General features: G+C 37.7%; 1 protein-coding gene across 1 annotated transcript in view; it reads left to right on the top strand.

Moving 5' to 3' along the window:
* Spt6 (transcription elongation factor Spt6) overlaps positions 1–13,680 on the top strand; it is a 301,836-nt gene that overhangs the window by 54,817 nt on the left and 233,339 nt on the right. Inside the window, exon 2 of the mRNA XM_090369617.1 lies at positions 2,984–3,094. Within this exon, the coding sequence (XP_090225743.1) occupies positions 2,992–3,094 (103 nt within the window). The 5' untranslated portion in view covers positions 2,984–2,991. The remainder of the gene's footprint in view (positions 1–2,983; positions 3,095–13,680) is intronic.

Here is a 13,680-nt window from a genome sequence, read left to right as displayed (position 1 = left end):
ATAAAATTCAACGACTTATTCTACTACAAATGACCCGTGCATGTAGAACTACATCAACTGCCGCCCTACAGATACTAACAGGCTGCCTCCCTTGGACATCGTCGCTTTTATCAGACTCTCTCATGCCATCAAGAAGAATAAGGAAGCTGAATTCCTCACTATTCAAACCCGTACCGATGCCAACATCAAACAGGAACATAAACGTGTGTGGCTAGAATTGATAAACCTATGACAAACCTGCTGGAATAACTCCACAACTGGTGCAACTACTAAACTTTTCCTTCCAGAGGTAACCTACATCAACAAATGTTCCACTTGGTTCTTCTCAAACATCTATGCTTCCTTCCTATTAACTGGCCACGGGTCGTTCAAGAGACGCCTTCTAGAGTTCGGCCTAGTCGAGGATGCCCTCTGTACCTGCGAAGAACCTGAAGACTGGGATCACGTGATGCACTCATGCAACATATACTTAGACCTAAGAATCCAACTACTCCTAGACCTCCACACTACATCACTTTGGCTAGAAACCAAGTTACTGGAATCTAACGATGCTTTCCGTGCACTAACCACTTATGCCAAAGAGGTCTTTCGTCGTCGCTGGCATCACCTGCAACTCCCGAACACTACTCCTGGATAACCTCCTGCACACAGCAACTGATACCCAGAACCAGAAACTTCCAGTCATGAAATTGAAAATTGAGGCCAGCCCTGCCGACGCCGCTCCGTGATTCTCCATTGTGACGATCCTGGACTCTTTAATTTGAACTTTACTTGTTCTCTTCTTCCTACCCACAGTCCTTCTCCAGGACTCCCACAACTGCACCTAGCACTCTTCGTGCTCCTTTTCGCCTGGGAGGATGCCTACGCTCTGTCATCCCCCGCTATCTTACCAGTCTTCCACTTTCCTTTCTCTTCTCTGCTCTTTCCTTGGCCTTCCCCACTCTCGCTCCTGCAGGAATGTGGACGACCCGCCAGATGTCTTTTACTCCCTGGTCCGGCTGGGAGGCTCCTTCCTGGTGATCACGCCTCCCAGTAACGAAGAGGCCAGTCAAACAACACACTACTCATACATAACCCACACTGACTGGCTTTGCTATGTTAACAGAGTACTTAATGCGGATTTGTGGGAAACCACGGGAACCGCATACCAATAACACTATGTCTTCTTACCCCTCTCTTCCCTCCCTGTTGGTTTGATCATTATGTTTAATTTTGACTATTTTCGCTCGTCTTGCCATGCCGCTGGCATTATTTTTAATTTTTATTCTAATTTATTTTTATGGTTATGTGTAATATATATATATATATATATATATATATATATTATTAGGAATATATATATATTCCTAAGGTATGTGATGCCTGGGTGCTATTGCAATTTGGCACACCCCTTTAAAATTTTCCTCATATGTGTATATAGGTTTTCAGGCGACCTTTGAACATGGCCGTCCTTGGTTGTTATGTCAAGTTTATGGGGAAGATATGTCAAGAGCTTGCTTGCGTGTTTGAATGGCGTAAAATATTTTTATGCCAAAAAGAAAGAGAGAATGTGGAAGGCGATGAATAACCAGACTGTCTGGTATGCTAAAAACTAATGAAAATGTGTACTGAGTAAGGACACATTAGAAATGATCTTCATTTCTAATCGAAATTTAGTTATAAGAAAAGTGTGTGCCAAGATGATACCAAAATTTTTGAATGAAGATAAAAAAAATGAGAACACTTCAAGTTTGTAACGATGTTTTAAAAAAAAAAATAGCTGAAGATTCAAGGATTGAGTACTGTAATTATCTGTGATGAGTTAACTGTTCCATTACGATCCAGAAACTAAAAGGTACACAATGCAATGGAAGAAAACAATGTCCTATACCGAAGGAATTATTATAGCTGGAATTATTATTATTATAAAAGGAATTATTATTATATGTCATCAAATCAGACTCAGTCAAAGTAATTCGAAGAAAGCGACCTGAATTGTGGAAGGATGGTTTGATGCCCCATCAAGAAAATGCTCTAGCACACAATGCATTCTCTGTTTGCCAGTTTTTAGCCAAATAAATAAAAATAATAATCCCTTTGTGTGAATGCACATTTGGCTTTTTTTCCTAAACTGAAAAGTTTAGGGAAGAGAAAAAATGCTTGTATTATATACAACTTAATTGTTGTATATAATACAGGCATTAAATAGTTTCGTAAGTTATTAGAGTTGCACTTACATACAGTGCTGTAGTCGTAAAATTAGCAGAACGTATACTCTATGAATGTTATTAATGATGTTATAATGTTAAATATTTCAATAATATTTGTGTTCAAGTCTTTCAAAAACCAGATGGTATTAGCTATTCACCTCAAAAAATCCAGAAGGTATATAGCATATATCCTGCTATAGCCCTGCTTACATATCAACTGCAATAAAGCAGTTATGGTGTCTTGTGCTGTACAATATTTTTATCATAATGTGCGACAAAAAATTAACACCAGGGGCTCACATCTGGCGAGTATAGGCTTGGCACACCCAGGGTTCTGAGCTGGATATCATTATTCTTCTCTTTCTTGGTGATTCCCCCCGCCGCCCTCTCTGTCTCTGTCTCTCTCTCTCTCTCTCTCTCTCTCTCTCTCTCTCTCTCTCTCTCTCTCTCTCTCTCTCTCTCTCGGAAACTCAAATTTTTTTTTTAGCTGATGCAGCATAAGCCTCAGGCTTCCTTGCACTATATGGCTTATGTATGTATGTATGTATCTCTTTACAAGCGACATCATGTTCTAAAAATGGCATTGTTTTAGAATTGCTGTGTAATAGTATGCTGCTTATTCTCAAACTGGTACGCTGTCTTCATTGTTTCACAGCCTGAGGCTTAAGACTTAAAAGTGATTTAGTTATGTTCTTAATTATTAATGCAGTTAGAGGAATTGTGGTGTTATAAATATTTCTAAAATATCTGATTAATTGATATACCAACTTTTCTTTTTGTTTTCGTACTTTAAGCTTCCACAATGGCTGACTTCATAGACAATGAAGCTGAAGAGTCAGATGAAGAGATCATTGGAAACAAAAGGAAACGTGCCAGTGATGAGGAGGAAGAGGAAGAGGAGGAAGGTTAGTAATTTTTTATTTAAATTTTATAAAATAAAGCAATTAAATACTTGGTAGATATCTTTTGTTTACTAAGAAACATTATGGGATCATTCAGTTTCTGTTGTTTTGCTATATAGTATATTTGTAACAAAAGTTAGAGCTCTCTCTTCATAAAAACTTTCTGTTTTCCTGAAGTTATTTGAAATAAAGAATAAAAAGGAAATTAGCTAAATGGCAAAGCATTAATTATGCTTTGGGATGCATATAAAGTATCAGGTGACACAGAAGCCTATGGCAGGTATAAACTAGTCTGTAATCAAGTCACAAAGGAGGTTGGGCAGCCAAAGGCAGAATACAAGAAATCTTTAGCAAAGGATGCAAAGAAAAACAGCAAAAGGTTTTTTACTTATGTAAATTCTAGAAGGAAAGGGATGAATCAGATTGGACCACTTAACATAGATGGGTTGACTATTGATGATCATGCTCAGGTAGCTGATAAACTGAATGAGTATTTTGCATCTACATTCACACATGAGGAGTTATTCAATGAGGGGAGTGCCAGAAGTTTATCCATCTCTAACAGAGAGCTAAGTGATTTTGTAATAACTAAGAGTTATTACAAAATTAAGTTAAACATAAGGAAGGCACCTGGAGTGGATGGGATTTATCAAGTTATATTAAAGGAGGCAGCAAAGGAAGTAAACAAACCCTTAGCCATAATTATGAGAGCTTCCTTGGACTCAGGGGGACTGGAGGTGTGCAGATGTATCACCACTTCACAAAGGGGGTTCAAAAGGTAACACACAAGTAACTACAGACCTGTTAGTTTAACTTGTGTTCCGGGGAAAATAATGGAATCACTGGTTAAAGAAGCATTGCAGGATCATCCAGACAAGACTGCAGTAGTAGTTAATACACAGCATGGGTTTGTTAAAGGGAGGTCTTGTCTGACGAATTTGATCGGATACTATGATGTGGTCACAAAGGAACTGAATGCCAACAATGATATCAATTTTGATATCATATACTTGGATTTCAGGAAAGCTTTTGATACTGTTGCACATGGAAGACTGTTATACAAATTGGAGGTATGGCATTAAGGGTAAGCTGCTACAAATGATAAAAGGGTGGTTGAGTGGGAGACGACAGAGAGTGGTAATCAATGGACATTGCTCTTCATGGACAAATGTTATTAGTGGAGTTCCTCAGGGTTCAGTGTTGGGTCCATTGTTGTTTTCAGTATTTACCCCCAGAAAAAGACCTGGAGGTAATTGTGCAGTCAAATATGAAGTTTGCTGAGCAGTGCACATGTGCTGTCAGGGCAGGTCATGGAGTCTTGTCAAAGATATATAGGAATTTTGCTAGCAGGGACAGGGAAGTTATTATACCGTTATACAAGGCAATGGTCAGGCCACACCTAGAGTACTGTGTACAGGTCTGGAGACCTCATTTTAGAGTTGCTAGAACAAGACAAAGAAGGACAACAAGATTGATGAGGGGAACAAAGGCATGCTCTTACCAAGAAAGGCTTAAGTTCTACAAATTGCAGCACCTGCTAGATGATCTGGTTGAGGTGTATAAGGCCTTGAATGGGTTGAGCAAGCTGAATGCTGATGGGATTTTTCCTCTTGCTCAGACTAAGAACCTGAGAGGCCTTTAGCCAGCAGGCAGTTGATTGGTGGAACAGACTTCCATCTTTTGTTGTGGCAGCTGATAGCCTAAATAAATTTAAGGATGAGCTGGACAGGCATTTGGAACAAATGGAGGGGATGAAATCGGAGGGTTTTTTTTTGGCTGATGCTGCATAAGTTTTCTTTCCTGCATCGTATACCTCTGCTAATGCTAATTATTTTTGTATTCCTCTACCATATCTTCATTTGACAAATTAGAAATATTGTGAACTAGTGCTGTTGTTCTATTGTACATAATCAATCAAAACTTCCTATGAACTTGTAATAACACAAATATAATTAATATTTATACAGTCATTTCTCATATAACACGATAGTTGTGTTCCTAGAAACCCTCGTGCAATGCAAAATCCTGTAATATAAACAACAGGACCTATGGGAAAAATTGGGTTGGGTGCCAACCACCCAAGATTGGACACACATTTGTAACCAAAATGTACCGAACACAATAAATAATCTTAATAAAACACTTACACAGTTGAAAAATGTAAAATTAATAGTTTAATCATTTAAATTTAGATTCTTATCTTAAAAATAAATGAAGACAGCTTGAGGGATAGGGTTGAAGCAGCAGAATTATTGGGAAAGTGGCGGCAGGTTGTTATCATTATTGGAACTGGGAGGTGGAGGAGATGCCAATGAGGACTTTGGATGAAATGTGGTCATGCCAGAACTACAAGGCTGTGGCTCATTTTCTGTCTCTTTCTTGGGTCTTTTCATAAAAAAGACATCTAGTTTCTGTTGTTTGGCACTCTTCTTTCTTTCACAAAGCAGCTGCTTATGTGACTCCAAAGCAGATCGAATAGTATGAAGTGTGCTCTTCTGCTTCTTTCTGCATTATAATCGTTATCTTCTAGCCATTGTACACTTTTCTAAAGTGAATTTAAAACTGAAGATAACTCTGAAGTAGAAAGCTGTTTTTTGGTAGCGTTCAGGCATTCAACTTTGCATCTTTCTCATCTTCCACCTGCCCTCCAGCAGGTGGAAGATGAGATTGCAGTTCTTCTTCATGAGACTGAAGCAACTCTTCTAAATCTTCTTCCTCCAATTCCTCAAAGTCAACCTGCTTTGCGAGGGAAACACAATGTGCTTTTAATTTAGGAAGCTCGTTTACAGGATCAAAGCCTTTAAAATCATTAATAAAAACGTGTAAAAGAGGCTGCCAAACACCATGTAAGTATTCTTTTGTCACTTCGCTCTAAGCCTCCACAATTATGGTAAATTGCATTCTTTATGTTGAATCGCTTCCAGGAGTCTTTAACTGTTGGTGCATTTTCGCCTTCTGTTTCTGATATCAGCATCAGAAAAATGGAATTTTTCTGATGCTGTTAAAAATGGAATTTTGATGTTTGGTGACAGTTCAGCAAAGGTTGGAGGGTGACTTGCAGTAGCTTCGAAACTGTCCTGTCATCCATCCTTTTCTGCTGTTCCTAAAGTGAACACCCAGGGTAGTCCTTACGATCCCTTTAACTCTTGAGTTAAAGGGATCTTGAGTTTCAGTTTCAAGTCGCCACTTCCATTTGCTCCTAACATAGCGGTCAATCTATCCTTAGCAGTCTTGAAGCCTGTAGCTCGTGCTTCCTCTCTTGAGATATATGTTCACGATGGCATTTTTTCCCAGTACAGTCTGTTTTCATCAAAGTTAAAAATTTGGTCAGTGTATAGCTCTCTTCCTCAATTAGCTTTTTTGGTATTGGCGGAAGTGCCTTTGCTGCTGCTTCATCTGCACTGGCAGCTTCACCTGATAATTTCACATTATGGAAAGCGTGACATTTCCTGGAATTATTGAACCAGCCACTACTGGCAGTAAAGGGAGGCCTTCTTGAGGGTTTTCAGCTTTATTTCTGAGGTCTTCAAATATTACCAATGTCTTTGCTTTTATTGTATGCAGACTTGTTCCTGATCTCTTCTTTGTTTGATCTATCCAAACAGATAAAAGATGTTCCATCTCTTCCAATTCTTTGTGTCTTGATCTAATTGATTTTGTTACACTTTGTGTTGTTCCTGCAGTGAAAGTTGCATTTATTTTTTCTGAATTCTTTCTAATTGTTCTCAGCGTTTCCTCGTTTAGGCCTGTAGCATGTACAATATCACACGTTCTTTCATTCTGCTCAGTGTTTCACAATTTCATATTTTTCTTCTGTTGATATTGCTTTTATTTTTCTCTTTGAAGTATTTTCACCAGAATGCTTCCTTTTCACACTTTTTTTCAAGTATTTTACTCATTTTTTTGAGAATAGAGCACAAGTATAAAAAGAACAAAAATGAGGAGGCAAGCTTTATATACATAAATGCACAGCGAACAAGTAGCAACTGAATAAACAATGCAGTAAAGACGAAAACACCATTGTCACATGTTACATGCTTAGCACATTTCTGGAGGTCACTACCATAAAACAAAAACAATTTGCAGTTTCATGTTTGTGGGGGTTCTTGCTAGTGGAGTCTGTTATAAACGGGTAGTAAAAGTCGATCTAATTACTGTACATTTGTGATAATACTGATAGGTGGAATTCTATGGGTTTTTACGTTATTATGTGAAACATGTTTCCCTTCTATGAAATCAAAAAAAAACCAAATAAATTTTCAGAATCTTTTCTTCATTTCTACTGTGTTGTGCTCAGTTGGGGTAATTCCGCCGCATTCTACTACCATTTCTTGTAAACACAAAGGCAAATCGTGCATAAGCGAATTACGTTCATGTTATATGCGACATCGTCCCCTATTTATAAATCGTGTATGATCAAATTCGTGTAGTGTAAACACGTGTTATATGAGGACTGATTGTGCAATATATGACCAGAATTATTTAGACACTGTCATAGACATTCTTCCAGGTATTACAGGTTGCTTTCTTTACACTTCCATTTCCAAGGCTCCCATCTTATGACTTACTGACTTTATTTGTAATTGGATATCCAGTTTTTTTCTCTTTCACTGTTTATTCTGGACAATGTAGATGGTGCTGTGTCTTCTTTCTTTTCCACTGATGCTGGCGTTCCTCAAGGTTCAGTTATTTCTCTCTTTTTGTATTGTATATTAATCACATTTTTCCACTGACTGTAAATCCTCTCCATAGCCTTTTGTTGATGATAGAACACTACATTTCTTCTTCTGGTTTGAGAAACTTGGCTCTGTACAAACAGTCTCAATTTTCATAAATGCTGATCTCTTCAGTGGGCAAAGAAAACTTTAATGCTTCTAAAACTCAGTCCTGTCTTATTTCTTACAGAAGGAAGTGTACTGCACTTAATCTCATCTTTGATGAAACTTCATATATATATATATATATAGATAGACATGGTGATATATAGACAAGTTCATATACAGGGTGTCTCAAAAATATTGGTACAAACGTTTAGGGGAGGTATGTAACATCTAAAGGAATGTAAATCGCATAGGAACCCATAACTGGAAACATCACGGGGAAAGTAGTAGCAGAGGCACAAGAAGCAGAAATGACACAAGACAGCAATTAGTGGCAAACATTCATTTGACATAATATTAACAACGGAGTATGAGATGGATGCATTTCATGATGTTACAACAGATGCTCGAAGGTTCCACCATGAGACACAATGCATGCGTGACACCGATGCAGCATGGATTGGCAGACACAGTCAAACACACCTGGAGTTTCTTTGACAGCAGCGCAGACGAGTCTCGCCACAAGATCCATTTCATGCACAATAGATTTCAGGGCCCCCCCCCCCCACAGAAAGAAATCAAGGCTCGATAAATCAGGTGAGCATGGAGGGCCAGGCAACGGGTCCACCACCACGGCCAATCGACGCCCAAAATGCCTGTTCAAATGGTCATGAACACACCTTCCATAATGGGCAGGTGCCCCGTCATGTTGAAACCAAATGTTGCGTCTCACATTTGCTGGAACATTGTCAAGTAACCCTGGTAGAACTTGTTCAAGAAAGATCCGATATTTAGCGAAGTTCATGCGGGATGGTAACAGGTAAGGGCCAACTAAGCAGTCACCAACCATACCTGCCCACCCGTTTATTGCGAAGCGATGTTGTGCCGCATGGGGGCGCACACCGTGTGGGTTGTTGTGAGCCCACACATGAGCATTGTGTTGATTGAATAAGCCTCATCTGTGAACAAAACATAGGCTGGAAAATTCAAGTCTTGAGCACTTTCTTGGATAAACCACTGCGCAAAATCCACACGTGCATCATGATCTTGGGGGAGCAGTAACTGAACCCTTTGGAGATGAAAGGGGTGTAAGGAAGCATCGTGCCAAGCATGCTGTACACGGCTTGTTCGTGTCAAACGGCACCTAGGATTTTCCCCAACTCTCGTTGGTGTACACTGCAACGAGAAACTCCTAAAGCAGAGGCAACGGCACATGTGCTGGTAGTAGGATTATTCTGGACGGCATTCAACATACTTTCTTCCTTGGTGGGAGTTCGCGTCGAACGTGGTCTGCCCGCACTGCTCCTGTTACCTCTAAATAATCAATAATTGCACAAATTTTGATGCACATGCGCAAACAAATGGTGGTCTGGTACATGTCTGTCTGGGAAGCGTTCTCCATAAATTCGTTGAACGGCTCGTCCATTGCCCTCTGCTAATCCATACACTAGGTGCGTGTCTGCCAGCTCACAGTTCATATATCGATGCATGCTCTTTGTGCGGTGACTACCGTGCTGTCTACCGACTTACGGTGACATTTCCGGCTATGGGTTCCTATGTGATTCACATTCCTTTAGATGTTACCTACCTCCTCTAAACATTTGTACCAATATTTTTGAGACACCCTTTATATGTGGCGCCTCCGTAACCAGGTGGGAAGGAGCAGCAGTGCTTAGCACACGCTTCTTGATTAGACCGGGGTTCGGGCCCGTCACCACGAAATACGGAGGATGCGGAAAGGTCAGGGAATGACCACCGCATATCCCGGAGCAATATGGCCTTAGTTGTTAATGCTCCTAAAAACCAAATTAAAAAAAAAAAAAAAAACCCTGTATATGTATTAGTGATTTTCCTGATTTATATGATCTCTCTTGGCATAAGAGCACATCACAAATATTACTTCCTATGCATAAAAAAAAAAACTTGGGCTTTCTTTTTTCTTTCTCTTAGAATTGCTTTTCTCCTAAACCAATACTCTAGCTAATCTCAAATCTGCCTTGCCATGGAATATTGTTATTTCCTTATGTTCAGTTTCTGTTGCATGCCTTTTCTATAGATACTTCCATTGGTGCTGTTCATGTGAATTGGCATCTGTAATTCCTCCACGCGCTTCCAGACCTGTCTAAACGCATGCCACACAACTAGGTGCCTCCGTAGCCAGGTGGGCAGGAGCGGCAGTGCATAGCACACGCTTCTTGATTAGACCGGGGTTCGAGCCCATGACCACCAAATACGGAGAATGCGGAAAGGTCAGGGAATGACCACCGCATATTCCTGGAGCAATATGGCCTTAGTTGCTAATGCTCATAAAAACCAAATAACAACAGCCACACAACTATTCATTTCCCAACTTAACTCACAGAACCAGTCTTTTCCTCTTTCTCATTTATCCCTTCTGCTTTCTGGAACAACCTTCCTTCACATGTATTCCACGAAAATTACAATCTGCAGAAATTCAGGTTTAATCTCAATGGGTACCTTTCAGGCTTTAACACATACACAGTGCTAAGAGATATAGGTTCTAATAATTTGCATCCTAATCTGGAACCCTAATGTGTACCATAGGTGTTCAGTGAGGTTGTGGTCTAAGCTATGAGTTATATGACATGGAATGTTGTCATGTTGATACTGATTGGGTTCTCCACCAAGCTTTATGATTAGTACAATACACTGACAGAAAGCATTCTCCTGGCAGTCTTCACCACCAAATCTCCATTGAATGAAACATTATACAGGGAGATTCATGACTTCATTGTTTTTGGCACTGTTTTGGAATCTATTTCTACTATAACTCCTCTCCAGATTGTTTTTCATTAGTGACTGTATTTTTGGGATTATATAACTTTCCTGCCATTGAACCTAAGGCCATACTGTTCTCTCTGGTTATTCCTGTAGCCTCTTAGACCTGCTATGTGATGTTTCTTTGATTTTCTTAATGTATTCTGTATATTTATGATGCAGTCCGTTTTCTTTTTTTATTTATTTATTTTTTATTATCCATTGAGGTGTTATCTACAGACTTCCACCTTTGAATGTCATCCACCATGGTGGATGTCACATTTGGGAGCTTCGGGGACAAGTTGCAGTTCTGTTCAAAAAATGTTTGCTGGTGTGGCAAGCAACCACCATATACCATATTGAAAGTCAACGAGTTCTGATCCACAACCCTTATTGACATTGCACTGCTGGTGTACAGGTAGACCCACAAGATTTATACTGTTATATGTGAGCAGAGGACTTCTAGAGTGATTCATAAAATTCTTGGAGGTGTGACTGAATACTTTTTTTCATATGGTGTGATGTTATATAAGATTTTAATTTTATAATACCTTTGTTTGATAATTGATAAAAATGGAAGTAAATTTTCTTAATTATGCTATTAAATGAGCCATTATATGTTATTTTACAAACTTGTCATGGTTTGTATTGGGTATTTTTAAATATTTGCTGTCTTGAAACTGAAATTCAGCAAATATGTTAATTTTAGTGAAAAGTGAATGTTGGATAAGTTTAATTCTAATTTTTGAAAGAGTTCTTTTAAAAAGTTTATACCATTGTGTATTGTATTGTGTTTAAGAGAACACTGATCTAAAATGTCTTAACTGGATAATTTTTATTTAAATGCTGCCTAACTGATGCTCTTACTGATTGTCCTTGGAACTTCATAGGACCATACGGTAATGATAATGCATGAATTTGTAAACTTTTGCATAGTTTTAGAATGTTGTAAGGTGTGAATGTATTCAAAAATGTTAAATCACCGTAATGAAATTTTTTATGATTAGTATATTCTCCCCAGACCCCATGGTTTATGTCTTCATATTTAATACTTCTATTATAATTTTCATATCACTGTAAATTCATGTTACAGTCGAATCTTGTTAATACAAAATTCAAGGGACCTAAATTTTCATGTTTTGTAATAACGAGGTCCCCCAAAAGTGTCAAAATTTTGCCTTTTTTTTTTTTTTTTTTGTACATACTGTATATCTAAGAATAATAATATCAAAAATAAATGAATTTAAATTAATAAAATAAAAGAATAAAAATAATAAAAACAAAAGCCTTGTCTAACAATACAGTAATAGGAATAACATATTTTTTAAAGATTTTATTTTATTTGTAAGATAAACTAAGAAAAAAGCTATTAGCAGAATGAAAATATTGTGCATTATATATTTTGATATAAGCTACAATATTTTTGTATCACAGTAACAAGAATTACAATCTTAATATAAAAGGAGACATACAAATCATTAACTTTTTAATAAATTGGTGGCCAGAGACAATAATCGGACAACTGTGTCAAGATTTGTATTAAACATACAAAATGGCAATATTTATTTGTCGTGGGGTGAAAAAGAACCTTGTTATACCTATTAACTGAATTTTGTAATAAACGAATATATTTACATAGAAAAGCCTATCCTTTAGTATGTGCTTCATATAAATGAGTACTTTGTATAAAATGAGTTTGTATTAACGAAATTTTACTGTAACGTCATTTGGCTCAATTCCAAAAATGTAAAGTTGTACCCATGCACATTTTTGTTGTGTCTTCTACTTATGCTTGACAGTGTTGATTTCACTGATTTGGCTGAAGAAAGCTGTTCCAGGCTGATTTTTTGATGCTTTAATTTTAGAGTGATTAATTGCAGTCATGGGTTCAGAAAGTGTAATAGTAATAGTAATTTTAACATATCGGTACTGAAAAACCTGTGCAAGATCATTACCTTTAAAAAAGTTTGATATTATTAAGCTTTCTAAATGTGGCATATCAGGCTTTACAGCTGTTTGGTTACTGCCTGTAAAGTTAAGAGCATTTCTTAAGGACTGATAAATTGCAAATAGAGGAAAAAAGAAACTCTATATATTGTCCGTAATAGAGACACTCGTTATGAAAAAGCATTTCCTTACTTCATGGTATGAAATGAACAGAGGCAGCAAGGATATAGGTTTGTATGCATTATAGTGGAAACGTTTTTGGATTCACATATTAAATGTAACTAAACTACGTTGAGTTACATTTAATATGTTGAGTTATATTTAAAAGGTTGATGATTCGCGCTTTGTTTGTAGATCGTAGAAAACAAGACTTGTCTAGCAGTGGATTGTAGGAACAATGTATTGTTATCAGATGTTATGAAATCACTATAAATTGTCACCTGCTCATTGTGTTGATTATTGGTAAGCATCTGAGGCACCACATATTAACCAACCTGATGCACATTCAAGTCATTGAGCAAAATACCTTGGAGGCGTTCATGCAAATTAGTTAAAGCTTCTGGAAGTTTATCAAAACTCACACAGTGGATCAGATTCACAAATACGCCTCCGTAGCCAGGTGGGCAGGAGCAGCAGTGTGTAGCACACACTTCTTGATTAGACCGGTGTTCGAGCCCGTGACCACCAAATACGGAGAATGCGGAAAGGTCAGGGAATGACCACTGCATAACCCCGGAGCAATATGGCCTTAGTTGCTAATGCTCCTTAAAAAAAAAAAAAAAAATAAAAAAAAAAAAATAACAGATTCACCAGTTCTTACATTTCAGAGGATGATTCTTTTGTAGTAACAAATTAGATAATGTATGCAGTGTTACACTTAATTTTTTTCCCCCTTAAATTAATTGAATTATTTATTTATTTTTTTTGTTTTCTAATATAGATGTAAAAAGTAAATGTAGCTATTTCCTTATCAATTAATTATTAAGATTAAAACCTTGTAGAACACTTAATAAAAATCTGTAGTTCTGTTCTCTAAACTTAACC

This window comes from Mastigoproctus giganteus, chromosome 3, assembly GCF_048544385.1.
Source record: "Mastigoproctus giganteus isolate SK-2022 chromosome 3, ASM4854438v1, whole genome shotgun sequence".
In the NCBI taxonomy this organism is placed as follows: domain Eukaryota; kingdom Metazoa; phylum Arthropoda; class Arachnida; order Uropygi; family Thelyphonidae; genus Mastigoproctus; species Mastigoproctus giganteus.
The sequence above is the reverse complement of the archived record's forward strand: the minus strand, read 5'-3'. Positions and strand labels throughout refer to the sequence as shown.